Source organism: Calonectris borealis, chromosome 1 (genome assembly GCF_964195595.1).
Source record: "Calonectris borealis chromosome 1, bCalBor7.hap1.2, whole genome shotgun sequence".
Lineage (NCBI taxonomy): Eukaryota > Metazoa > Chordata > Aves > Procellariiformes > Procellariidae > Calonectris > Calonectris borealis.
Genome location: NC_134312.1, coordinates 86,987,897 through 87,015,088, shown reverse-complemented (window position 1 = coordinate 87,015,088; position 27,192 = coordinate 86,987,897). Strand labels below are relative to the sequence as shown.

Genomic DNA, 27,192 nt, shown 5'->3' with positions numbered 1-27,192 from the left:
GGCGGGAGAGGGGGCGACAGAGCCGCGGGGCGGGCGGGGGGGGGGCCCCGCTCCCCGCCGCACCCCCCCGGAGCCGCTGCCCCCGCCAGCGACCGGTTATTCCGGAGACGCGAGAGGAAACGAGGGAGCGCGGAAAAGGAGGAGGGAGGAACGGGGGAAAAAAAAAAAAGAAAAAGGGGGGGGCAGCGTTTAAATCCCTTCCCCCCGCGCCTCGTCGCCTCCATTCCTCCCTTCATTCGACCTCCCCTCCGGAGCTGCCGGTGAGTCCCCTCGCCCGCTCACAGCCGTTCCCGCCCCGCTTGTCATTTTCGCCCACTCGCTGCATTCTTCCGCGGGTGTTTTTTTCCCTCCGGTCCGTCTGTCGGGAGGGGGGGCGAAGCGGCGCGGCGGGGGGGGTGGAGAGGGGGACAGCAAAGTTGGGGGGGGGAGGGCGATGGCGGGATGGCGGTTAACCCCCGCGGCGCTGGGGAAGGGCCCCCGGAGGTGCCTGCCCCGGCGTGGATGCGGCGAGGGGGCGGGCGGGTGCCGGGGCGCCGCGGGTCACGGAGGTTCGGCTCGGCGGGGCGGGGGCCCCATCGGCCCCATCCCGCTCCCCGCGGCGGCGGGTCCCGGCCGCGGCTGGGCAGCGCTCGTAAATCACCGGGAGGAGCTGCCCGCTCGCCCGCCCGGGGCTTGTTTGCCTTGGACGGCGGCGGCGGCGGAGCGCCTTCCCTCCGGAAAGGGGGGGGGGGGGGCCGGGCGGGGGGCTCCGCGCCCGCAGCGGGGGTCCCGGGGCGGGGACACCCCCCCCGCCGCGCGCCCGGCGTGACGTCACCGCCCGCCGAGCCCCCCTTCCCTGCAGCAGAAAGTTCGGCGGGGGCCGGGGGGTGAGTGCCCAGCGGCGGGGGGCGCGGGGGGGGCCGGCGCGAGGCGGGAGTTCCGAGTTTGCGGCCCGGCGCCGTGCGGGGAGGGAGCTCACAGCGGTGCTGGCGGGGGGATCAGCCCGCACCCGGCCTGCCGGGCCGGCTCCCGCGCTGCCGGCCCCCAAAACCGCCCCCGAGCCGCCCCCTCCGCTCGGGGGGCCTCGTATTGTCCCTGCTTTCCCAGGTGCGGCCGGGGAGCAGGCAAGAATATTTGGAAATAATGTTTCCATCGGGATCTGGCCGCTGAGAAGTGTGTTTGCTCCCCCTCCGTTTCTGTGGCAGGCACGGGTGGGATTCAGCGCCTCCCGATGCCACCCTCGACCTGGGGACCCGCTGCCCTCTCCTCTGAAACGCCGGGTTGCTGCTTGGGGACCAGGGAGCGGACAAGACCCGGGCGGTTGGGTGGCATCAGGATGGCGTTCGCGCTCCCTTTGAACCGGCCGAGATCCCTCAGTGTGTCGGGCTGGTTGTCCATTTGCTATTTAGGTTTTTTGGAGAAGCGGCATCTGTGTTTCCCGCGCTGTCCTTCTGTCTGTGCCATCGAGCCGGTGGCAGTTCTGCCCCGCTGGCTTCTGCAGGCTGCTGGCCTGTGGCTGCCTTGGCTGTTGTTGCCCAGTGAATTGCTGGCTGTATTTTGCCGAGTGGCCGCTGTGCTGTTGAAGTGGCAGCCATTTGGTCACCGTGGCATTACTTTACACACTGCCTTTGCTTGCCGTTGAGTTTTGCCTTGATAGCTATTGTACGTTCCTGAAGTTGCTTTTGAGACGGGCAGTGTCTTTCTTTGCATTTGTCTCAGTGCTGTGGCTGCCTTGACTTCTGCGGCCAGTTACTTAGTTGCCAGGATGGCTACTGTAGGAATTTCTATAGCTTTTGTCTGCAGGGTCTATTTTGCAGTGCTGTGGTTCTTGGGAGCGGCATGTCCTTACCGAGCTAGCCGCTCAAATCTGTTTTCCTTATCTCTGATTGTATTGGGTGGATTGCATGGGAACCGCTATGCTTTCCAGCGTTGAAAAAGTGAGGAGAAAGTAGTGGGCCGTTACACTAAGGTGTGTAGCAGGAGAGCAGAGGAGAAGGAGTTGCAAATGCCATTCATTTTGTGTCCACCTGAATGGTGGAGCGTGGTTACACACCCTGCAGGTATGCTTATGCCTAAAGCTTCAGAGTTCAGCCCTGACTTCCCACCAGAATCAGTGTGTCGGTGTCAGTGCATCAGCCGAATCCGTGCCCAGTTACCTCAGTTTCATAACCCAAATCCCACAGTTGTTTGAGTTGAAAGCTAGACCCTCCTTTCTTCTAAGCCCGAGGGTATTGTGCATCACTGCTGTGCTGCACATGCATCCCTGAGGGGCTGGAGCTCCAAGATCATTACCCATGGATGGGACACTTGTAAATGTGAATGGTCAAATTGTTTGTTGGAATGAATTTCATCTTTTTTTTCCCTGTTTCTTGGCCAAGTTGTTATTTTTACGTTAGTTATTGGTGACTGCACAACCAATCGGCTGTGTATTTCCCCAACTTCTTGGGAATGACCTGGTCTTTCAAACCAGACTTTTCCAACTGTGATTCATGATGGAGCTTTTCAAGTATGGCCATTGAAGACGTGAACATATAGTACCATGGTTCGTGCTGGAAACGATAAAAACCCTCCAAACATTTGAAAATTAAATGTGCAGTGAATCCTAATGAAGAAGATTAACAGGTTTAACCTGCTGCGATGGCCTGCCTTTACCTCTCTTCGTATGCATTTACCTCCTCCCCCAGATGTTGTACCTCTTGGATACCTCTGAAAGGTTCTGGCTTTCTCACCGTTAGGTTTGTCTGCAGAAGGAATTACAATCAGGTTTCTTGTGGGCATACTTGTATTCCAAAATAATACTGGGCGTGCAAGGAACTATGATTCTATAGCATAGTGGGATCACTATACTAAAAGCAACCTGATATCTATTTTTCTTCAAGAGGGGGGAGCCGTTATTTGTAACTGAAATGAATCAGGCAGGTTTTGCTCTTCACGAAGTTCAGCCTCTGTCAATCCTTATATACCTCCTGATTCCTCCTGGAGCTCCCCCATGTTCATCAGCGTTGTTCTGGGGGCTGGAGGTGGAGTTGAGGGGAGCAGTCACTGTGGAATACAGAGCTGTGTAGGGAAGGATATTTATTTACCAGATCTGGGGTGTAATACCTTTGCAAATGCAGTTTCTGGAATTGGTCTGAGCATTTATTCAGCTGTGCCCCTCCTTAAATATCTACCTGAATGTTTACCCAATCTTATATTTTTCTTCTTTGGGTGTCTGCCTTTTCTTCTGAGAACCTGGTTTCCCCTTCTGTCAGACTGTATCTTCCTCAGTTCTGGTTTTTCTTTCTCCCATTCTCTTTTGGACAAAAAAATATTCTTGCCTCCAGTGGATCTTCTGATCTCTTTCTTCCTCCATTAGGAGATGCTATGGAAGTATGAAGTGTATTTCCTGCATTTATCACTTCATCTCTTCCATCTGTACTTCTTGAGGACTGTTCCTAATGAAGTACAGAATGGTAATGCTTTACCAATTTCTTAAAGGCCAAAGGAGAAGGCAAAACAAGTTCTGAGTGTGTTTAAAAGTGGAGGCATCTCTGAAAAACTCATGCTCTTAACCAAGTGAGCTACACCTCGGGTATGTATTGTCTGCAGAATTAATTCATGTGATCATGCCCGAGTCTGGTCACAGCGGGTGGTTTAAGATGAACGTGAGATGCTCCATCTCAGCGCCTTGCCTGAATTGCGGAAGCTGGAGCGGTGCCCAAGACGTGTTGCCAGGTTGGCCAGGTACATGTCCCTTTGCTCTTTGTGTCATGCTGAGCTGAACAGCAGAGAAAATTTCTGTCCTTCCAGTCATGTGGTGGGCAATTGTAGGCCCACATTCCATGTCCTCAGTGAGACGTGTATGGAGAATGAGACAGAAGGGGATCTTTCCAGTGCAAGTGGTTTGAGCTTCACCTCTCTACTTTAGTCTGGTTGGCTGATTTGGGCTTTGAGTGTTTGCGGGTAAGGATTTGGCATATGTTAAAAGTTTAACACAGATCAACTTTGTGAGGAAGCGATCCCTTCAGAAGCATTGCCTTGCTTCCAGTTCTGGTAATGCTCCTGCAGAAATCTCTGACAGTCTGTTTTCTGTGTTTGTTGTGGCAGCAAACACTGATTTGTTATTGTCTCCTGTAAAAATATCAATGTTTGATTGATTGTTGTGGCACTATTTTCACCTACAAACCAAAGGGTAACTGCAATATCTTCTCCAAGCAATTTTAGCCAATGATGGTCTGTCTGGGCTTTGCTGAAGAAGGGTGGCTGGTTGCTTTCAATCTTCCTTCATGTCTCCTGCCCTGGTGACATTCTTCATCATAGATCAGTTTAGCTGGAAAATTTTAGTCTTGTACTTTCCTGCCTTACAAAGCACTTGGTGATACCCTGTTTCTTTCACAAGGTCTCTCTGTGTTATAGATCACTTAAGTGAAGGTTGCATTTGAGCAACCTTCATCTCTTTGGACAGTGGATTGGATATACTGTGTATCTCTCTATATATATTTATGTGTGTGTATATATATCACAATATATATGATAGTCTGTATAACATAATATATAGTACATCATGTTATATCTTATATTAAATTTTATGTTGATACATATACCGTAGTGTATTGGATATAAATTTTATCTATAGCATAGTATTTTGGATATACTACTGCTTTTCTTTCAGGCAGTGCAACAGATGAGGCAGTTTTCCTCAGAATTTTTCAGAGTTTGCCAGACAAATGAAGAGGATCCACCCTCTGTGAAGAGTGGTTTATCCAGTCATGATTATCCATCAAGCTTTCCTCATATGTTGCTAGACCATTGCTTTCAAAGTACATTTTCACCCAGAGCTAGACCCCATCACCTCTTGGCCAACCTCTCTATGACTGCTAATGACTTTAGCATTGAAAAACCTGTTCTGATCAACTGGCTGGTCCTCTCCCATGCACAGCACATGGCAGGGAATGTCACCTGGTGGTCTTTACAGGAAATATTAGAGTATTTATTTTAGAATGAAATTTTAAAAAACCCTTAAAGTTTTCCAGTGATACACTAGATCCCTATGCAAGTTTTCAAGTGATTGATTTCTCTCACTCTTCAGATTTTGCAGTGTTTCTGTGTGGAATTTGTCTAGCTTCAGCTAGATCCATTGGATCTGGGGTCTGACGTCTTTGTCTTGTAGGTTAAAGAGCCCTCTGCTGTCAGAAATCTTCTCCCTTTGTAATACTCATAGGCCACGGTCAAGTTGCCTTTTAACCTTTTCTCTGATAAGCTAAATATATTGAGCTTCTTAAGGCTCTTACTGTAAGGGGGAGGAGTAATCAGGCTTCCTTCTTGTTCTTTTTTGGAAGCTTTCAATTTGTCAGCATCCTTTTTGGAGTATGCAGGTAAAAACTGCATGCACTCCTCCCATAATGGTCCCACTGATCCTGTGTATAGTATAGTCAAGTAAAAATCATCTCTCTATTCCTGCTCCTGAAGAGTATTTTTCTCTTTATGCTCTGGTGGATTTCATTCGTTCAGGAATAGTCCCCTTAGAAGCCTCGTGCCGGGAACTCGTGTTCAGTTTGCTATCAGCCGTTAATTACAAGCCTTTTCAGAGCTTCTGTTTATCCTTGGATCTTCATCCTTGAAAGCTTACTACATTCTTCTGTTCTTGATGTAAAAATCGTCCATAATTAAAATGCTTGTCTTTCTGCGCGACCCCGTTGCAGCAGTAACGCCAACTGGTCCGTGCCAGAGTTTCCACTTCATCATTTACCGTCCCACTTGCCTCAGCACCACCTGCAAACTTCACCCATGTTTCTGCAAACTTTCTTCAGCCAGTGGCTTCACCAGCTACCAACGTAGCTGATGGGCCACCGTGGCCTCTCAGCGGCGAGCTTTGGGGGACTTGCTTTTTGACAGTGGATCCATGCGTGAGGTCTTTTTGCCAGGACAGGTCATGCTTGTGCCATAGCTGTGCACCAAGGTTCAGCCCACAGGTTGTCACGTGCTGCTTTATAGAGGTTACCCAAAGCATTAAAAATACCTCGGGCAGTGGTTTCACTTGCCATCGTGCCTTTTCTCCTGGCAGTCTGGTCTGAGCTTAATTTGGGATCAGTCTGTGGGCTCAGGTGCCCACTTCAGAGCTGGAGGCCTGTGTCTGTAAGGTAGATTATGTATCTGTAGGTGGTAGCACTTTGGCATGAATTGCATGCTTTGAATTCTCTTGGGATCGGGGAGAATTTTAGATACTTGTGACTTTTAATCCTTTATTGTATTGTGATCAGGAAGATCTTGATTTAGCCATAAGCATCATGTTTTCTGATTTCATAAAATCGTAAGAACTAGAATCATACTTCACCGTGAACTTAGTGAAGTATGTAAGACAAAACCTCTCCTTCCTCCCAAGGGTGGTTCAGCACTGGCACAGGTTCCCAGGGAGGCTGGGGAAACTCCCGGCTCTGAGGTTCGTGACAACCTCATCTAGCTTTGCAGTTTACTATGAACAGGGGGTTTGAGTGGAGACCTCCAGCGACCTCTTCCCATGTAAATCTTGCTGTGACACAGCGTTGGGTTTCCCTTCCCTCAGCCCTACAGGCGAGGGTAGGATCATCCTGCTGGCCTGTTCTGTAGACCAAGGAAAAGCTGTGGGTTCCCAAGCAAGGGAGTGACTCAAAGCTTATCAGTGTCTCAGGTCTGCTGTACGATTGTTCCTGTGCCCGTATCCCTGGCCCCAATTCCCTCCTTTCGTTCTCGATCTGTCTGTCCGTCGTCTTCCTGTTCAGACGCTGGCCCTTTGCACAAATGGCTCTTGCATTGGCTTCGCTGTCAGTCGTGAATCCCTAGAAACACAAAATCAAAAGGGCATCCTTGGGTCCCTTTGGGCACGATGCCAGCTGCTTTCTTTTGCAAACTTAGTGAATTCTATCTTAATGATTTTCTTTTGCCCCTGTTATGCTCCGTGTCCCTCAGCATTCTGGAAACTGCTTTCTGCGCCTTCTCCAATCCTCTTTCATCTTTCCTGGAGTTGCGTAACTGAAGCATTAGCATGGTCTGCCAGAGGATGTCTGACAAGTGCAATGTCCAGTTGCAATGGACATAAAAAAATACTTTTTCTCATTGCTTAATAATACCTTGCCTGATGCCTTTGAAATAACAATGGTGCCCATAGCTCTCCTGTGATTAATAAATCCCTCTCCTCCTCAGCGCTCCCTACTGATGAGCAGAAGTTCTTAGGGCGGGTGTGCTTGTCACGTCACTTCAGTGTATCGCTCAGCACTTTGTACTATTGTGTATCTGGGGGTATCACTCAGCACTTAGTACTATTGAACTTGTTAAAAACATACCAATGATCCTACTAGGTCCATCTAGTCCAGAATCTGCTGCTCCAGTCACTACCAAATCCCTAGGAAGGAGTGTGAATTAAGGCAAGCTTACGTGCTTGTTTTCCTCTGGTTCTTCTACAGCTTTCAACTGTTTTCAGCGGAGGGACTGCCATAGCTGGATGTGGTTTCTCGCTATTCAGTAAGCACCAGTTACTCTCTCTTGCATGAAACTCTCCATTCTCCCCTCAAGTCTATGCAAACTTCTAGCACCCATAGTGTCCTTTGGTTGGAAATTCTGCAGCCCACCCATTTCAAGAACTCTCTCTTTTTGTTTGTTTTGAACTTGTTTCTTTGTGGCGGTGTTTGATGGTCCTCAGTTCTTATACTGGAAAAGACAGTAAAAAATTCTTCTCTATGCAACCTCTACTTTTCATGTATGGTTTTACAGTCCTTGATCACATCCTCACTTAGTAACTCTCTTCTCTGGACAGAGATATCTAACCCACTCAGTCATGCCTCTTCGTGGCCCTTTCTAGCTCCTATGGAAGGAGCAGAACTGCACACATTTCAAGATGTGGGAAAACCATGGGTTTGTGCAAGGGCATAATGACATTCTCGGTTTTGTTTTCAGTTCCTTTCTCAGGAATTTCTAGCACGTGGTTTGCTTTCTTGGTGGCTGCTGAATGCCAAGGAGACATTTTCATGGATCTGCCTCTCATATCCCAAGGGTATCACTCTTGAGTGGCACTGGTCAGCTTAGAGTCCATCTCTTTATATGTGGAGATGGACTTGTTTTTTCTCTGTGTGCATTGCTTCATGTTTATCTAGATTGAAGTTCACTTTGAAGTGCCATTTAATTGCCCGATCACTCCTCCTGGAAAGTCCTTCTACTTTCCTCAGTTAGTTCTCATCCTCATTATTACTCTCATTAATTTACTCTCATCAGCCACATTGGCTTCCCTTTGCCCTTTTTCTATATCCATGCTGGTTTTGCTTCTTTAGTGTTTTATTCTCATAAGTTCTCTCTTAAATCATCATCATCTGTGATACTGACAGTGTCTCCTAACTTAATGCCGTTGGGAGGTAGGACATTGATCCTTGTGAGGATCCAGCAGGCTTTCTTTCACCTAGCTTGATAGTTTCTGCACTTTATTAATTCAAATCCATTTGCAGAGTTTGATCCTTCTAGCTTCTTCCCTACGCTCTGACTAGTTTGCCTGGGATTGAGGGCTCTGAGCAGAGTCGTATCCTTGCCCAGACCTCCCTCTGCCAGCTTCAGAATGATACGGCTCTTGGCAGAAAGGGGTGACCATGCTTTTCACTGGTCTGTTACTGAAGGGAGGGATGGATGATGTGGCTGCCCTGACTTTGGATTCAGCTTCTGGTTTCCTGTATTCTTATATATGTCCTGCAGCTGCAAAGTTACCAGCAATTTTCCCCAGTAAAGACTTGCAGCAGTAGTCTGGGACCGTGATAGGTTGACAGGTGGATAACTTTCGTGTACCAGCAGTGAGGAGCTATGGTATGTGGAGTCACGGTCACAAGTTGCAACAAGGAAATTACGACTGGTAGTGGGTGTTTCAGCACTGGAATGGGTGTCCAAGGTCAGCTGGGGAAGCTTTGCTCCTGGAGATGTTCAGGACTTGCCTGAACAACCCCATCTAGATTTGGGGTCAGCTCAGCTGTGAGCAGGAGTTTGGAGCAGAGACCTGCAGAGGTCCCTTCCAGCCGACATCTTCCTTTGAGTCTCTGGGCAACTAGCCTGTGATGTCTTTGAGGAATTTACTTTGCATTCCTTAGTAAAGGGACATCTGTGTATAAAAAGAGGGGTGTTAAGTATTACAATAGACCCTTAAACCCTAACAGCTCCACAGGTAAGGTGTGCTCAGCCATTGCAAATATAGAAGATGCTGCGCTTCTTAAAACAGTGTATATGGAGAGCGTGATATGTCCTTCCTCTGCATGACGTGTCGGCAGGCCTCCATCCCACTCGCAGAGGGAAGAGCCCAGTGTGTTGCGTTTTGTGATCCTCCACTGGGCTCTGCCAGCCTGTGTCTCCAAGAGATCCAGAGGCCCTCCTCTGGGGAGACTGAATGATTCTTCTGAGATTTTTAAGTAAATCTATTACATACTTACAGTCATTTTAGTGTGCCCTCAGGAATCGTTTTACGATTAATGTAACTTTCTTCAGTACATCTAACCTTCATTTAGTGAATCAAACTTTATTTTCAGTTGCTTCTGCAAAAATTAATATCTTCTATGCTGTAAATTAAGCTGTTGTTAAATGCATGAACGTTTTTACTATTTATTACCTCACTTTAGCTCTAATTGTTTTTATTTCACTCTGTTCATCAGAAAATATTTTTTTTTCCTCAGATACGTTTTTCATTCAATGGAGGTTCCAGAATTACAGCTTTCATACTTAAATTAACATTCTTACTCCTCATGGTTGTGCAGAATTAAGAAAATGAAACGTTAATATAGACTTAATAAAATGTAAACTGGCTTTATCTGCTAAGACTGCCAGCACTCTGCAAGTTTATTTTTAGTACTCTTATTTGGCACCCTTTCCTGAAATGTGAGCATTTTAATTTTTATTTATCATTTTACTGGGGAGAGGGAGCACCTAGGTAGCATGACAGGCGAATTTGTCAACAAGTACTGTTGACAAATAAGTCAACAAGTATGTGTAAGAAAAGAATTAAAGCTGTTGGCTCAGGTTGAGTCTGGGAGGTATTATTTTAGGCATAGAATCACAGAATGGTTTGGGCTGGAAGGGACCTTTAAAGATCATCTAGTCCAACCCCCCTGCCGTGGGCAGGGACATCTTTCACTAGATCAGGTTGCTCAAAGCCCTGCCCAGCCTGACCTTGAACACTTCCAAGGATGGGGCATCCACAACTTCTCTGGGCAACCTGCTCCAGTGTCTTACCATCCCCATCGTAAAAAAAATTCTTCTATATGTCCCATCTAAACCTACCCTCTTTCAGTTTAAAACCATTGCCCCTTTTCCTTTCACTACAGACTATGGTAAAAAAGTCTCTGTATTTCTTATAAACCCTCTTTATATATTGAAAGGCCCCAATAAGACCTCCCCAGAGCCTTCTCTTCTCCAGGCTGAATAACTCCAACTCTCTCAGCCTTTCTTCATAGGAGAGGTGTTCCAGTCCTCTGACCATTTTCGTGGCCCTCTTCCGGACCTGCTCCAACAGGTTCATTTCTGTCTTGTACTGGGCGCCCCAGAGCTGGATGCAGTACTCCAGGTGGAGTAGAGGGGCAGAATCACCTCCCTTGACCTGCTGGCCACGCTTCTTCTGATGCAGCCCAGGATACGATTAGCTTTCTGGGCTGCAAGCGCACATGGCCCGCTCATGTCCAGTTTTTCTTCTACCAGTATCCCCAAGTCCTTCTCCGCAGGGCTGTTCTCAATCCATTCATCCCCCAGCCTGTATTGATACTAGTGATTGCCCTGACCCTCAGGTGCAGGACCTTGCACTTGGCCTTGTTGAACTTCATGAGGTGAGGTTCATGTTGGCCCACTTCTCAAACCTCTCAAGGTCCCTCTGGATGGCATCCCTTCCCTCAAGCGTATCAACTGCACCACTCAGCTTGGTGTCATCTGCAAGCTTGCCGAGAGTGCACTCACTCCTGCTATCTATGTCATTGATGAAGGTATTAAGCAGTATTGATCCCAATATGGACCCTGAGGAACACCACTCGTTACTGGTTTCCACTTGAACATTGAACCGTTGACTGTAACTCTTCGGATGTGGCCATCCAGCCAATTCCTTATCCATCGAACCCATATCTCTCCAGTTTAGTGGCAAGAACGTTGTGGGGGACTGTATCAAAGGCCTTACAGAAGTCCAGGTAGATGACATCTGTAGCTCGTCCCTTGTCCACTGATGCAGTCACTCTGTCATAGAAAGCCACTAGATTAGTCAGTCAGGCACAGTTTGCCCTTGGTGAAGCCATGTTGGCTGTCTCTGATCACCTCCCTGTCTTCCATATATTTTGACCTAACTTCCGGGAGGATCTGCTCCATGATCTTACCAGGCACTGAGGTGAGGCTGACTGGTTGCTGGTTCCTAGGGTCCTCATTACCCTTTTTAAAAATGGGTGCAGTATTCTCTCTTCTCCAGTCACTGGGGACTTCACCTGATTGCCATGACTTTTCAAATATGATGGAGAGTGCCTTGGCAACTATATCAGCCAATCCATCAGGACCCTGGGGTGCATCTCATTGGGTCCCACGGACTTGTTCAGATTCCTCAGGTGGTCTCGAACCTCGTCTTCTCTTACATACATGGGTCGATGTAAATCAAGAGGGTTCATTCAGCTTAAAGTGTGTGTCATTTTCCCTTCAGTACAGAATGAAGTTTCTGAAAGCATGCATAAACATTTCATAGTGACTCATTTTACACAATATTTTGAAGATAGAAGAATCCAATGAAATTCCAGTACATTGCCAATATAAAATCAATTTACTTATTAGAAAATTACACAAATTGACAACTGTCACTGGTTTTATACTGAACTTGTATATTTTGATTTCTGAGCAGTAGCAGCAGTTTTCACTTCAGTTGCAGGCAGTTATTTCGTGGTGTTTCTGTCTAAGTTTGCTGTGTAACGTCGTGCTGCTGAGCCTCCCTAGCGGGGCAGGTCTCAGCCCTTCCCGGCCGCGTCCGACGGCTGCTGGCGGTCGGATGCTCCTGTGGCACGCGCGGTGTTGGGGGGCTGCAGAGGAGAGGGAGGGGTGTGCTCTGATCGCGGGGTGCGTGTGTGCAGTGGCGCAGGGGTGGCCCATGGGAGCAGGGCCAGCAGGTGGAGAAAGCTTTAGCTAACGCTGACTGCCTTCAGCCTGGGCTCATGAGTGTTTCAGTCCCCGGGATCCTCCAGCTTCACGTTAGTATTGGAAGAGGGATGTAGTTAAACTTCATCCACTGGGTAGGCAAGAGTTTTAACTGGAGTATGATTATTTGGCCAGGTCTACAGTCTTATTCCGTGATTAATCCACCTTCCAGTCTGAGTTCACAGCCCCCGCACCCACCCAGTGTTGTAATTATTTTATAGGAGACAGAAAAATGCCTGTGTTTCAAAACTACCTTTCATTTGGTGTCACACAAATATATTTCTTCTTAACAAAATTTACTGAGTAAAAAAAATTTGCAAGTCATGGGAATAGTTGCGCCCAAGATAATATTAGCCACAAGTGTTTGCCCACTGCCATCTTGTTATTCAACCATTTTGGCATTCTAATCCCTTTGCTCACACAATCATTTTCCCTTTTGACAGTAATGTCACACTCAATCAAAAGACTGACAATAAGACTGTGACATGCAACCTGAACCCTGACCTATTCATTTATTGCTAACACTAAACACAGCACCCGTCCCCTTCCTTCCCTCCGTGTCTCCACCATGCCCTATAAAAAGACACCAGGGCTCGAACATAAAGTCAGGTACCTAGCCATTGAGAAATGATGTACTTCAGGTTGTCTGATTGCAGTATCTTGGATGAAACTTTGTGTTTTCAAGATACTACATTGTTGTTAACCCCGATTAAATTTCTGGGAATTTTCCTTTCATTTTATAAATGAGGGAAACGGAGACAGGAATTAAAAATCTGTTGCCTGGGACTGTCATTCACTGGGCAGTGTATATAAATACGCCAACTTCTGACTTCCCACCCATGGTGCGTGTCCGCTGGCTATACTGCTCCAGTGAGCACTCCCTTCTGAGGGATCTTGACCTGTCAAGAGGGATCCATTGGTTATCATCCCATCTTACTTTCAGGACACTTTCCAGCATCTGCAACGTGTTAGAAAGCAGCTGTGTTCGTTTCGCCACCCTGGTTCCTCCCGCCAGTGCTAACCCCCGTCCCTTTGCAGAAGGGGGAAGAGAAAACCAGGATGGGAACACAGAGCTAATGAATTGCAGAGAAACAGACTCAGTTTAATTCTCACATCTTCTGACTTCTAAATCCCTGCCTTTGCGAGCCAAATGCTTTTGATTTCACATAGGATTTTGGATGTGGTTCCTACATTTCAAAAAACGACTTAAGGAATAGTCACTGTGTACTTTCAACAGTTCCCAACTGAAGAAAACAAGAGGTTTGAACTTCAGAACGTCTGTACTTGCTCTAAAGGAGGAACTGACTCCTCACTCCAGACTTACTTTCCGTGGACTGGCATCTAGTGGAAGGTAACACTGGCTACGTCTGTGGTAACAACACTGGTGCATAGCACTGGCTTTCCGTTACCGTGGCGTTCCTTTGTACGGTTTTTGGTCTGTGCCAACGAGTGCTCTCCCAGATGATGCCTGAGCGTCATTTAGGACTTAGCATAGGACCATGCCGTTTGTCAGCGGCCAGGTTAGATGTGTCTGTGCCCTTTTGGAGGGTGGGACAGTTTTGCCATCCGGGTGCAAGCTGTGTAATGCCAATCACCCCTAGGACCAGAGAACAGGCACTCTCCTGTTTTATTTAAAAGTACAGATGCTGTCAAATTGCCCCTTCTTGCAGCATTTGTGGTCCTGATGGATGGCAGAGTTTTTAATTCATTTCTTCTTTGAGACTGAATGATACAGCCGTGCGTCTTGACGTCTTTGCACTCAGTGCCTCCAGCTAGGTATATGGTCTACCAGGCAATGCCTAGGCAGAGCCTCAGTGGAGAGAGGAGGCTACATCACTGCTATTGCCCTCCACCCCCAAATCATCACTGGCTAGCTCAGCGGGGACTCCTGTGTCACGTACCATAGTCACGTTCTGCCTGCTGCACCTCCCCTCCTTCTTGGGTCAGGTCTGAATCCGCCTGAGATTGCTGGGACATTACAGTCGGAGAAGATCAGGAGTAGTAGATAATAAAACCAAGTAGATTTTTTCCCCCCAAGAGAGGAGTAATACAAAAGAAAGGGAAGATACCGTGGCAAATATTGACAACTGAGTACCAGCAGCTAATCTCAGTGAGGGCTGGATCAGGCCCTAAATGTCTGCTAGCTAAAGAAACGCTGCTGAAGTAATGGTGGTGGTAGCTCTTTTTCTTAAGTGGCATGGATGCTGAGAGCCTTCAACTCCCCCTTCTCCTGTCACTGGCTCCAGGGAGGGCTAGCTGGACCTTAGCTGGCTTTTAACCTTCTCAAGCAGATTGGAGTCCCGGACTCGGGCTGCCCACCCTGGAGTTTGCTCTGCCATTGAGCACCAGCCGAAGTGACAAAACCCTTCAGCCCTCTGTGGATTTGGAGGCACCTCCCAGACTTCCCTGTCTCACTGGAAATTGCCTCCCTGCTGCTGGGAGGTGTGCTGGGTGTACCTGTGTGTGCAGCCCCGGCATGTGCAGACCTTTGGGGCACATGCCTCATTTGTCTACAGTCCTGGCCAAGCCCCCAAACACCATCCCAGACAACTCAGTCCTGTTCCCGTTTCCTCTGCTTCTGTTGCCATCTAGGAAAGTTTATTTTCTCAGACCCTCAATCTAACGTGTAAATGCTATCCTAAGCCAAGGACCACCCAGCTTTCTAAGAGAGACCGAGGGTGTATACTTAAGTAGGTAAAACTTGAGTGCGTCTCATTTGAGATGGACTTGGTTCCAGTTACGCCTGAAGAGTTGCTCCACACTACAGCCTGGGAAGGAAAGAGCTTATATGCATCCTTCAATAGAAGAGGAACTGGAGCCCGTGATCTCCTTGCTGCCTGTGCAGGACAGTCCACCTTTGGCAAGGAGAATTACTTGAAGCTGGGGAGGAGGAGGAGCGGGATCCATTTTGGATCCCACGTGGGGATGCCTGTTGAGTGTGCGTTGCTCACAGGAGACTGCTCCAGGGCTTACACGAGAATATGGAGGGTTTTGGGCAGTAAGCCAAACCAAGCTGGGTCGTATGAAACGCAAACAGAAAATAGCAATTTGCAATGCCTCATAACTCAATCAAACCTGTAAAGGGCTTCACAGGGCCAGGAAAAGGTTATCCCTTCGACAGCAGCCCTGCCAAATGTCTCATTTCCTTTCCAAAACCACAGAGCCCTAAGAACTCTTCAGAGACATTTACAGGGGTCTTCAGTAACAAGAAGGGTTAGGTGTAACTTTATTAATTGTCCAGGCTTACATTGCAAGCTTTTATTTCATAGATGTTAAAATTTGAAGGCAGTGTTGTGATCCTTTGATCTGGCCTCTGACGTAACAGTTGCTGCACTGAGCCTAATAATATGTGCGTCAATTCTGTTATATATTTTAGAAAAGTCTTCGCTCTTTAAGCGATAGAAACTTCTGCCCCAGTTGTTGATTATGTCTACTGAAACATACCTATTTGTTTCTGGCTTTGTTTGGTACCGCATATTCAGCAGTTGACGTGAGTACCTAGTTGGTATTTCTGTTAAAAAGGGAAGTTTCAGTATGTGGTTGGCTGCATATGATTTCTCTGACTGACTTCTCTGGAAAGACGACCATAATTGTCATTACAGGGTTACTGGAAAGCTGAAGGGAGACCTGTGCGCTGCATTATGATGTTCGGTTCTTTGGTGTGGGAGGTGTGGGTGGCATCCCTGTTGAATGTAAAGAGCAGTGACATATTGGTAATGTGCTGTTGCTGCTTCTGTGTGTTCAGAGCTGAGCTAATACTCGAAGGTTGCCAACATGGCGTGTGTTGAAGTTGAGTTAAATTAGGATCGCCTTACTTACAATGTTCGCTTCATGTAAGAAATGTTAATTCTAGATGCTTATCTAGAATAGCATCAGTGTAACTGGCTGAATTAACAACCAAAGGCCAAAGTATTACAGAAATGTAAGGCTGTAAAACATGTCAGCTGGTAGGGATTAGGAGAGTGCTCTGCCTACATTAGGTCAGTTATAAACCATCGTGAGCTATTTTTCTATTAAAGAAGAGGTCTCAGTTAATGAATTGTTGTGTGTGGGAATTAATGCTGGATGAGTCCCCTGTGACTTTCATGATGAGGGTCAAATAAAATATTAATGAAATTAAAACAAACAATCCCTTGCTCTTCCCAAGTACCTTCCGGATGGGTTTCTCTACGCAGTGGTCAGGGAAGATGTGGAGCCCCACAAGAGACAGGCCAGTGTCATTACTCCCTTTTCACAGGTAGAGAGATGGACGTGGTGGAAAGCAGCGACCCCAGGGCCAGGGCTGCACAGGAGGGCCAGGAGTTCTCCTGTCTGGTGCCTTTGCTCTGATCCCTGGTTTCAGCTCCCTCCTCAGAGAAATGAAAGTGCCTCCAGATTGCTCCTGCACTGGCCGGCTGGAAGCTGATCTTTCCAGGCTTGGGGTGGCCTTTAGGAGTCCCAAATCTCCAGTCGTCTTATTCACAAAACTTCCAGATCAGAGAATATAACCCAGGAGATGTGGATCTTTTCTCCTGATGCCTCATCCACAGGACACATTTCCTTGTCTTGCAGATTGTCCATTCCAGAGCCCGAGTATAGGAGCTGGAATGACAGGCTGGGGAAGGACAGTCTCTTTTTGGTTACACCTGTGCAGTACAGCGCAGTGCAAAAGATCTTGAGCTGGATGGAGGCAAGCAAACTAGCTTCGGGAGCAGCATCCCTGAACGACTTCAGTCCAGTTCCTGGGCTCTCAGTCCAGTTCCCAGGCTAACACAATCATGGGGCTTTCATACTCTAAACTAGGAACTGTGTGGCATACCAGGGTGTTGAACATCTACGGTGCTTTTGGACATAGCACAAAGCTGTAAATTTATTCAGAGGGAGCTCAGAAATCTTCCCGCCGCTGCAAAGCGTAAGGATGCACTCTGCATCTCTGGGCACGGCTCTTCTGTGGCACACCGAGCAGCAGTCCAGTGTATGGAGAAGGAGGAGACGTAGGCAGGCACTCCAAGCTAAACAGAGTTGATTCTGTTTGCGTCATGCAAAATCAAAGCTAAATGCATTTTCTCGCACCTATTTGTGTACCTTGGACACCGAACAGCCTAAGCAAGACTTGTCACATTTTCTGCGTAACGTGCTAGTGCATGTATGTGTGTGCATATGCTCTGGAGAGGGCAGGGCTGTATAATACCCCTTCAGCAAAGGCCACTGGGGGCTCATTACGCAGAGCTAGCTAACGACAGCACATGGCCAGTTAAGGATAGTGTAACTTACTGCACTGACAACAAGTGCAAAGAGGAACTTAGGAAGTCAGAAAAATTCATTAGGAACATTTTAATGCACTTTCCCATATTTTTTTTTCCTCTCTTTCTGAAGATCAAATAACGAAGGAAATGGAAATACTAAAATTATTTCAGAGGACAATCAGCATACTGATAACCATTCCTCCCTGCTTCCTCAAAAAAATGGGAGGACTGCCTACCTCACATCCTGTGGGTATCACTCCGAGAAATTGGAAATCAGATGTGAAAGTGGCCATATCTTTTCCCCTTCTCATGGGAAAGTTTATTGCATTTTTGGTGAAGATCCTTGCATCTGTAAATAATAATGATTAAGGAAACAGTAATAGTTTTGTCATATTTCCATAGCAGTCCACAAAAGGATGTCCCGCAGTCCGCTCACTCTTTCTCCCCTCTCATCTCCTTGTCTGCCTTTCAGGATTCACCGGGATCTTCTTGTATTGCTGGTGTAAGCCCCGCTTCCAGAAGAACTGCTCTTGCCCATCTCCACCTCCCCGGGAACAGCCGAAGGGGGGTGCAGGGTGATAAAAATTTATGTTTTCATCAAATCGGGCCAAGGAGAATGGGGGTCCCACACCCAAAAGAATGAAGACACGACAGAACAAGGACTCAGTACGTGAGATGGGAGAGACGGGGTGGGACACTGGAGCCAAGCTGGAGCTGTGGGTTGGGACTGAGGCTTACAGCAAAGCTTGTGGACATGAGTTTGGCGTAGTGGAGTGCCAGGGGTTCAGGGCTTTGGGAGGCTGGGGACAGGGTAGGAGTGGAGGGAGAATGCAAAGCAGGACTGATCCAGTGATCCCTCTCTTAGATGTCAATGCGGAGTGGACGGAAGAAAGAGACTCCGGGGCCCCGAGAGGAGCTCAGGTCACGGGGTCGAGCTTCCCCTGGGGGCGTCAGCACCTCCAGCAGTGATGGCAAGGCGGAGAAATCCCGACAAGCGACAAAGGTAGTATAAGCTAGTATGCGAGTGTGGGGTGTCCGAGGACTGCCCAAACCGGGCAGGATCTGTTTGGGGATCCAGGGACGCAGACCAGAAGGGATCCACTGAGGAACCCATGCTGGGTTAGCTCTCTGGAATGGGTGGGATCCCTCTTTCTTCTCATCCTCAGCATCTTGCACTTCCTCCCATCATCTCCCAAGAACCGGTCTTCAGTCCCACCAGCCCTTTCTAGTGCTAATTTTTGCCTTATTCTGGCTCAGTGTTGCACTGCTAAGCTCTTCAACACATGTGCTGTGGTGGCTGTGTCTCACCGGCTGCAGTATGTGAAGGTCTGGCAGGGTGGGCAGTTTCCCCATGATGCTCCCACCTCCTTGTTCTCCTTCTCTCTCTTGCAGAAAGGCCGGGTGGAGGAATCCTGCACCCCCAAGGGCAGCAAGCAGGGCCGAACAGAAGAGATCTCAGAGAGTGAAGGGGAGGACACCAATGCTCCCAAAAAAACCAAAACTGAGGTGAGTTATCCCTGCTGTGATTGCTGGCATGTCCTGGGTCCAGGGCAAAGGAGTCTCCTGTTCCCTACCTGTGCTGCTCACACCCACCGAGCTTGAGGTTCCCGCTGCTCGGGAGCCCTGGCACCTTGGGTTTTGCACTGCAACTCTTCCAACCTAAATGGCATCTGCCTGGCTACAAAAACCCCACCAGGAGTGACGACTGAGCAGATGGAGGCTCTCCGTCTCTTTTGCCTTGTCCGCAGGGGACTGCTGCACTCTTGGAGCTGGGCACGTGCCCTGCCTTTGCCGGCTCAGTGGCAAGAGGCTGGCTCTGCGTGCAGCTGCCGGGTCAGGTTAGACTCAGCCTCTTTTGCTCCCCCCGAGCAGAGTGAAACGGAGGTGCTTAAGTCATGATGGGGTCCGGGTGATGGTTGTGCAAAACCTGCTCATGCACACACTCTGCGTAGTTGTGGCAGGGCTTTTCCGAAATGCCGACAGCACCGGGCGGGATCGGTGGTCGGGCGGTTGGAGGAAGACTCAGCTCTTGCGCTTCTCAGTTCCCCGTTAGCCTGTTCAGGGAACTGGCCTTAAAGGCCTGCAAACACGGGGATATTTGCTCGCGTTATGAGGTCATTGTAATTAAACCGCTGCGGTTACATCTGTGTAATTTCTCCACGTGGACACTCCGTTCAGCTCAACAGTGATCTTTTTTCAGTTTAGCCTCTCTTGTAAGCCCCGAGGCTCAAGAGTGGCACTTGTTAATTGTCCATGCTAACTGTTGAATCACGGACGCTTCATTGCCTGAGGCGAGAGGTGGTGGGGGGGAGCAGGGATTGGGAAGTGAAGGGGGGACAACGGAAGGTAAGGAGTGGGGCAGCCAGAGGAGGAGACGCTCGGGGCGGGGGGCCGGAGGGGAGCGGGTCTCCTCACCGAGGAAGAGCCCCGCAGGGAGAAGAGCAGCAATTCTGGGTCTGGGGGCTGCACTGGGCCATGCTGGGCCGTGCGGGGTGCACTGTGGTGCCAGTTGGTGGTAGCACTGGGTCATACCCTGGCCAACGGCCCATCACTGGTGGTGGTGGAGCTAGGACCTTTCATATCCACTCTCAACCTGGTCTGTAACAGTTCCCTGCCCTCCCTTGCTGCCTCTGTACACAAGGTGCCCCTCGTTACCTCCTCTCTGAGCGTGTGATGCTCATGAAGGACCTGAGACCACTGAAGTTGCTCCAAGGGGAGGCAGGAGGACTGGTGTTACTTATACCTTGCCAGATGATGTCTCCTTGCCTCTGTGGGGTTTTCTGGTGCTGGCAGAGAAAGGTCAGAAAGCAAGTTCTCTGGGAACTTGAAAAGTATTGTGCATGGCCACATAACGTCTCTCTCGTTCTTCTTGCTTCAGGAGTTGCCCTGCCCTCCGTCCCCATCCGATGTTGACAGCCTTGATGGCCACAGCTTCAACGATGAGATGAGCAGTGACCCACGGGACATTGACCAGGATAACAGGAGCACCTCACCCAGCGTCTACAGCCCTGGCAGCGTGGAGAATGACTCCGACTCCTCCTCCGTGCTGTCCCAGGGGCCGTCTCACTCCTACCACCACCCTCCGCTCTTCCCTCAGAGCCCGCCGGTAGCTCCCCCTCCCGACAGCCTGGCCCGTCCACCTGAGCCCAGCTTTGGGCTCCCGGGCGAGGTGCACCCCCAGGGACCCCCCGCAGGGAGCTACCACTCCCAGCTGGAGGGCCAGGCCTCCCGCATTTTCCAGGCTCAAGCCCCGCAGGCACCCGCCTCCTCCTCCTCTGCTGTTGCTGCCCCTTCCGCTCCCCCTTCCTCCTCCTCCTCCTCTTCCTCCTCGTCCTCCTCCTCCTCCGCCCACGCTCCTCTTTACCCTACGGCCAATGTGGTCCAGGTTGGGGCCAAAATTGCCGGTGGAGTGGGGGGGCTCCCAGCACCAGGGGGTCGAGAGCAGACCCTCAGCGCCAAGCACAATCCGCCACCCACCACCCCCATCTCGCTGGCATCGGTGGTCGGGGCGCTTCCCCCTCAAAAGACACCCCCAGCCAACCCTCCGGCCGCCCCCCCGGCTTCGGCCCCTTCCTTCCCCCACGTCTCCGCCAATCTGCCTCCCCCCCCGGCCCTGCGCCCGCTCAACAACGCGGTGGCCGCCTCCAGCTCCCCGGGGATGGTGGGGCAGGCCCTGAGCGGCCACCTTCCCTCACCCCACGGGATGGGGCAGGACAAGGCACCGGCCCTGGCCCCCTCCCGCTACCCCTACGCCCCACCGCCGCTCCCGCCCTCCAGCTCCTCGGCCCAGTACCCCCAGCCCTCCCCGGCCCAGCCCCTGCCCAGTTACAGTGCCTCCTACGGCCACTCCTTCCCCCCGCCCAGCGGCCTCTCCGTGTCCAGCCAGCCCCCCAAGTACACCCAGCCCTCCCTGCCCTCCCAGCCCGTCTGGAGCCAGGGGCCGCCCCCCTACAGCCGCCCCCTGGGCAACGCCGGCTCCCACCCCGCTGCCCCCTTCCCCGGGCAGCCCCCCCATCACCAGCAGCCGCCCCAGCAGCACCACCACGGCCACGGGAGCGGCGGGGGGGTCTCCCCGGCAGCCGCAGCTCCCCCGCAGCCCCCCGGGGGTTACCCCCACGGCCTGGAGTCAAACAGCCATCACCCTTCCCACGCCACCTACGGGCTGCGCCTCTACCCTCCCCACAGCCAGGCCGCTTACAGCCAGGCTCCCTCAGCTGCCGCCGCAGCCCCCTCTTCCTCCTCCTCCTCCTCCTCCTCCTCTTCCTCCTCGTCCTCCTCTGCCGCCTCTTCCCAGGGAAGCTACCCCGGCATGTGCGCTCACCCCCCGGGGCAGAGTCCTGCCACTTACACCTTCCCCCCGCCACCGCCCCCCTCCCCTGCCCATGGGGCCGGCCCTCCGGTCACCTCCGCTGCCACCACCCTCTCCACCGTCATCGCCACCATGGCCTCCCCCTCGGCGGCCCCCTACAAGACCGTCTCGCCCCCTGTACCCCCCTCGGCCGTGGCCCCCTACGGGAAGCGGGCGGCCTCCCCCGTCCCCACCTTCCAGCCCCCGGCCCCCTACAAGCCGGGCTCACCCCCTGCTTCCTCGGCCGCCCCTTTCCGGGCAGCCACCCCTCCTGGCTACCGGGTGGCCTCCTCCCCCGTGGCAGGGGGCTACAAAGCCCCCTCACCTGCCCCCTCTGCCCCGCCACCCCTGCCGGGGAGCATGGCCGCCCCGGCCGCCCCGCCGCCCCCGCTCCCCCTCAGTGCAGCGCAGATCAAGCAGGAGCCGTCAGAGGAGTACGAGCCCCCCGAGAGCCCCGTGCCGCCTGCTCGCAGCCCCTCGCCGCCCCCCAAGGTGGTGGACGTGCCGAGCCATGCCAGCCAGTCAGCCAGGTGAGGGGTGGCTGTGCGGGGCGCCCAGAGGGTGTCCCGAGGCTGGGGAGGGACATACGGGGCAGGGAAGGGGAGGTCACCCCGAGCGTGGGGTGCAGCTGTGCCCTTTTGCCTTTTCCATGATGCTTTTCCCTTTCCCACAGTGCCGGGCTCGGCTTTGCCTGCCCCTGTCCCCATCTCCATCCCTGCCCTGCCCCTTCTGCACTGACAGGCTTCACCTCTCGCCCCCAGATTCAACAAACACCTGGACCGCGGCTTCAACTCCTGCTCCCGCACGGATCTGTACTTCGTGCCCCTCGACGGCTCCAAGCTGGCCAAGAAAAGGGCAGATTTGGTGGAGAAAGTGCGGCGAGAGGCTGAGCAGAAAGCGCGGGAAGAGAAAGAGCGGGAACGGGAACGAGAGCGGGAGAAGGAGCGGGAGCGGGAGAAGGAGCGGGAGCTGGAGAGGAGTGTGGTAGGTCTGGGGAACCCACTGCTGCAGCGCAGCTGGGGCGGATGCTCGAGGACCCCCTCGGCCGCTCCCTGCTGGGACCCTGACACTGGTCTCTCTGCTCTCTTGCAGAAGATGGCCCAGGAGGGCCGGCCGGTTGAGTGCTCGTCCCTCGGGCCGGTTCCCCACCGCCCCTCCTTCGAGCAGGGCAGTGCTGTAGCGACTGTTCCCCCGTACCTTGGCCCTGACACCCCAGCTCTGCGCACCCTCAGCGAATACGCACGGCCCCACGTCATGTCCCCCAGCAACCGCAACCACCCTTTCTACGTGCCGCTGGGTGCAGTCGACCCAGGCTTGCTGGGGTACAACGTGCCGGCCATCTACAGCAGTGATCCAGCAACGAGGGAGCGAGAGCTGAGGGAGCGGGAAGCCCGCGAACGAGACCTGAGGGACCGGGACCTGCGTGAACGTCTCAAGCCCGGCTTTGAAGTCAAGCCAGCCGAGTTGGAGCAGCTCCACGCCGTGCCAGCTGCTGCCATGGATCCGTTCCCACGCCACGGCGGGCTGAGTCTGCAGACGGCCCCCGGCCTTCATCCCGCTTTTCCCTTCCACCCAGGGCTGGGCCACTTGGAGCGGGAGAGGCTGGCGCTGGCAGCCGGCCCGACCCTTCGTCCCGACATGTCCTACGCCGAGCGCTTGGCGGCTGAGCGCCAGCACGCCGAGCGGGTGGCTGCTCTCAGCAATGACCCTCTGGCCCGGCTGCAGATGCTCAATGTGACACCTCATCATCATCAGCATTCCCATATCCACTCCCACCTCCATCTCCACCAGCAGGATGCCATACATGCAGGTAAGAACCCCATGGTGGTGGTGCCCTGCACAAAGCCCTGCTCTCCCTCCTACTGCGCCCTCCTTGCGCTCCCTCCCTCTGACCCTGGGGAAGCCCAAAAGCTGCCGAGACTACACTTTGAGGCCCCAGATCCACCTCTTCAGCCAGAAGAGGACAACATCATGGTCATTTAGCCTTGCCCTCGCTCCCATCCCACCAAAGACACTGACACCTGTTGCAAGTATCAGGGCATCTGTGAGTTTGCTGCTTAGTGGCGAGCAGAGTTGTTTGCACCACGTCCTTTAGTTCTGGATCTCTGGGGACGCAACGTGAGTGCTGGGGTCCCACTGGCTACCAGGGTGGTGGTGCTGTGGACTGCGTCCCTCACGCTGTGGTCTGCAGAGGGAGCGGGAGCCCTGCTAACAACAGTTTCGACAGTATCCTTAGGACTAATGAAATGTTCGTTCTCTAGTTTGCTCCTGTGGCTCTTGCTGCAGATGGTGGGATTGGATGGGAGAAAAGATGGGCTAACTGTAAGGAACTGGAGGCTGCTGCCCTTCCGAATTGAGTGGTGGTCCCTTCCATTTCCACATCCTACAGGAAAGCAAAGTAAAAAGTTTAGGGATGCAAATCTCGGGGAAGCCAAGCCCAAACTACAATACAATAGGAAAAAGTGCTGTGCCTGCTCAGGTACTGTGAGCGGTCAGTGGGGTCTGGTGGCAGAGTCACAGACAGACACCCGCTCTAAGCTGCCGCAACTACTCGGAGATGGCATCAGATACAAATGAATGTCCGTTCCCCCACGCTCCGTAGCTGGGCACCTCCAGCCAGCACTCTGGCAGTAAGTCCAAAACACTGGAAAGAGCAGTTTTCATATAAATAGTACCTTGCATTTCACCTTAGACAGTACTTGAGTGCCTGGCACTGAGCATCTGTGCTGGATGAGACCTGGAAATGGAAGCACCCAATGCACATGAATGACAGCCAGGGTGGCAGACAGGCACGATGTTGGGTACAGACGTGATTGCAGAACAGGTCCTTGCAGAATCGACTTTAAGGAGCACTACTTCTCCCTGAGGTGTGTAGGGACAGAGCTATGCCAGACTGGTTCACGTGAAGTTCAGTGGAGGCAAAAAGACTAACACTCAGAAGGACATGGTACTGCGTTGTCTAGCCTTGAAATCATCCCATCCCTAACGCACACCGACCCTCTCCATGTCTGTTTTGTTGTACCTTGCGCCTTTCTCTGTGTTACCTCTTACAAAGCACGGTACAATTACCTTGTGATATCTTGTCTTCTCAGCCTCAGCCTCTGTTCACCCTCTTATTGACCCCCTCGCCTCGGGATCGCACCTCACCCGGATACCATATCCAGCTGGAACCATCCCCAATCCTCTCCTGCCTCACCCTCTACATGAGAATGAAGTGCTGCGCCACCAGCTTTTTGGTAAGGATGCTCACAGGGACTCCTCTAAAGAGCATCAGCAGAGCTCCAAGGGGCAGGGTGGTCATGAGGGGTCACAGGACCAAACTGAGGTCTGTTAAAGAGAGCTCTGGCATGGCGTAGGAAGGCTCATCGGGGGATGAGCAAGTCCTGCACATGGGCAAGGAAGTGCCGTAGAGTCTTGACTGAGCTATGGGGCCATGGGTGAGGATGGAGCTGTTACGTTAACTTGTTTATTCTCTGTTTCATCTTTGGCTGCAGCTGCACCCTACAGGGACCTGCCGGGCTCTCTCTCCGCGCCCATGTCAGCAGCACATCAGCTCCAGGCCATGCACGCGCAGTCAGCTGAGCTGCAGCGCCTGGCTCTGGAACAGCAGCAGTGGCTTCACGCCCATCACCCTCTGCACGGCGTGCCGCTCCCAACGCAGGAGGATTACTACAGGTGCATGGACCTGCTTTCTCTGCGGCGCGGGGCGAGCAGACCGCTCTGTCCTCGCAAGCACACCTGCAGGCCCAGCCCTGACCTGGGGGTGGCAGAGGCGCTGGGGACAGGGAAGCGTTGTCCCTGACGTGGGTGCCTCGGCCTGAACCCACAGCTGGGAGCAGGGGTGCCTTGCCGCTGGGGCACAGCTGTGGGTTGGCCACCAGGAAGGTCATTCTTGGCCTTCAGTGGCTGTTCAGTGGCTAATCTTATGTGGGGTCTCAGCGCCTCTCCTCTGGGGGGGGCAAACGTGCATGTTTCACACATGCTAATACAGTTACGACTGACTGATACCCCTGCCAAAATACCAAACATTCGCAAGGGTTGGATGCTTTTGCCGAGACGAGGCTTTCACAAGCACATGGGGAAGCACTTTGGGAAAGAGAGGGGTGCAATGTTGTACCTTTTCGATAGCATCTCCTACTTCAAGGATTTGCAAAACTTTCCAAACCAGCAGTGTTGTGCGGGTCTAGACTAACAAAAGGCAGTGGGAGATACTAAATTGCCTTCTTCTCTCACACAATCACCTTGTTCCTCTTCTTTATCCTAGCCACCTGAAGAAAGAAAGTGACAAACCCCTTTAAATGGACTTCTGCTGTCAACGTGACATCATCATGTCTTTCTCTCAAGAGGAGCAATCAATCAACCAAATTCGGGGGGAGGGGAAGCTGCAGAGTGACACATCCTGATCCCACCAAGCGATAGAGTGCAAGAGAAGACGGGACAAAAAGTAGAGGATGGCATCCTGGGAGCAGAAAGTGGAGGAGAGAAAATGGGGAGGGACTGAAACACCACTAACGGATATGAAAAGATCGGTACGTGATTTCAGCGGAGCTCTGAAGACAACAGAATCAGCATTGCACAGAGCTCAAAAAGACAAAGACTGATGTGAATTCAGGATGGCAGCAGCTCCATCCTTTGTTTTGGGGGAACAGTTGCATTAAGTAAAAAGTGCAGAGCATTACGGGACTTCATGTACACGATGCTGCTGCCTTTTCTGCTTCTGCGAGGAGGAGGCGCAGCCAAGAACTCAAAACCCAACAGAGCCTTTCTTCAAGATGCCTCCTCGCACCCCACCCCCCTTTAGGTGTAAGATACTGCTTAGCGATACAGAAAAGCAACGTGGAACTTTTTCAGATTAGCCAGAGCGGCTTCCCATTCTCCAGCATCCCTTCCGATGCAAATAAAGCATTACGGGACCCCTGCAAAAGCGGCCGCTCCTGCCTGCAGAGGGACCAGTCCCAGCCATCGGGGTGCAAAGCACCGCAAGACTTTTGCAAGATGGTGGCTGTGCTTTCCCACGGCTGACGGGCACGGGCACGGCCACGAGGTGCAAAGCACCAGGAGACTGTTTTCAAGACTGCACTCACCACCATGACCCCTTCGAGCCCCGCGGGGAGAGCTGATGTGGCCGAGCGTACGGCGTCCTGGGACTGTCTTTTAAGATGGCGGCTGCCCCTTTCCCCTCACCCATTCTAATTGATGTACTTTAACTCATGCACATCCTATTAGACGTGGCAGTTTTATGTAGCAACTTGTGACTCCCTTGCCCCCGCGTGCGTGTCTGATTTCACAGTTGTATCTCTCGATTGGTCCCCATATATATATTTACTTAACCATTAAAAGGAAAAGAAAACCAACCAACAACCCAGCTATGGAAAAACACCCCAACGAAGTTCCCCACGCACTCCCAAGCCCCCCCACACATTCTAATAATTTATATATATAAATATATATATGAAGCTCTTAAAAAAGAAAAAAAAAAAACCAAACAAAAAAAACCCTTCCAGAAACAGA

At 51.6% G+C, this 27,192-nt stretch overlaps 1 protein-coding gene across 1 annotated transcript; it reads left to right on the top strand.

Annotated features, from left to right (window-relative positions):
• The first annotated feature begins 169 nt into the window (after window positions 1-169).
• ATN1 (atrophin 1) lies at window positions 170-27,192 on the top strand. Its single transcript, XM_075164610.1, has 10 exons — window positions 170-260; window positions 17,806-17,999; window positions 18,199-18,336; window positions 18,726-18,839; window positions 20,212-22,211; window positions 22,443-22,665; window positions 22,774-23,491; window positions 24,774-24,917; window positions 25,176-25,356; window positions 25,946-27,192. Exons 2-10 carry the CDS (start codon window positions 17,922-17,924, stop codon window positions 25,977-25,979), a joined length of 3,630 nt encoding a protein of 1,209 aa, XP_075020711.1. The 5' UTR covers window positions 170-260; window positions 17,806-17,921; the 3' UTR covers window positions 25,980-27,192.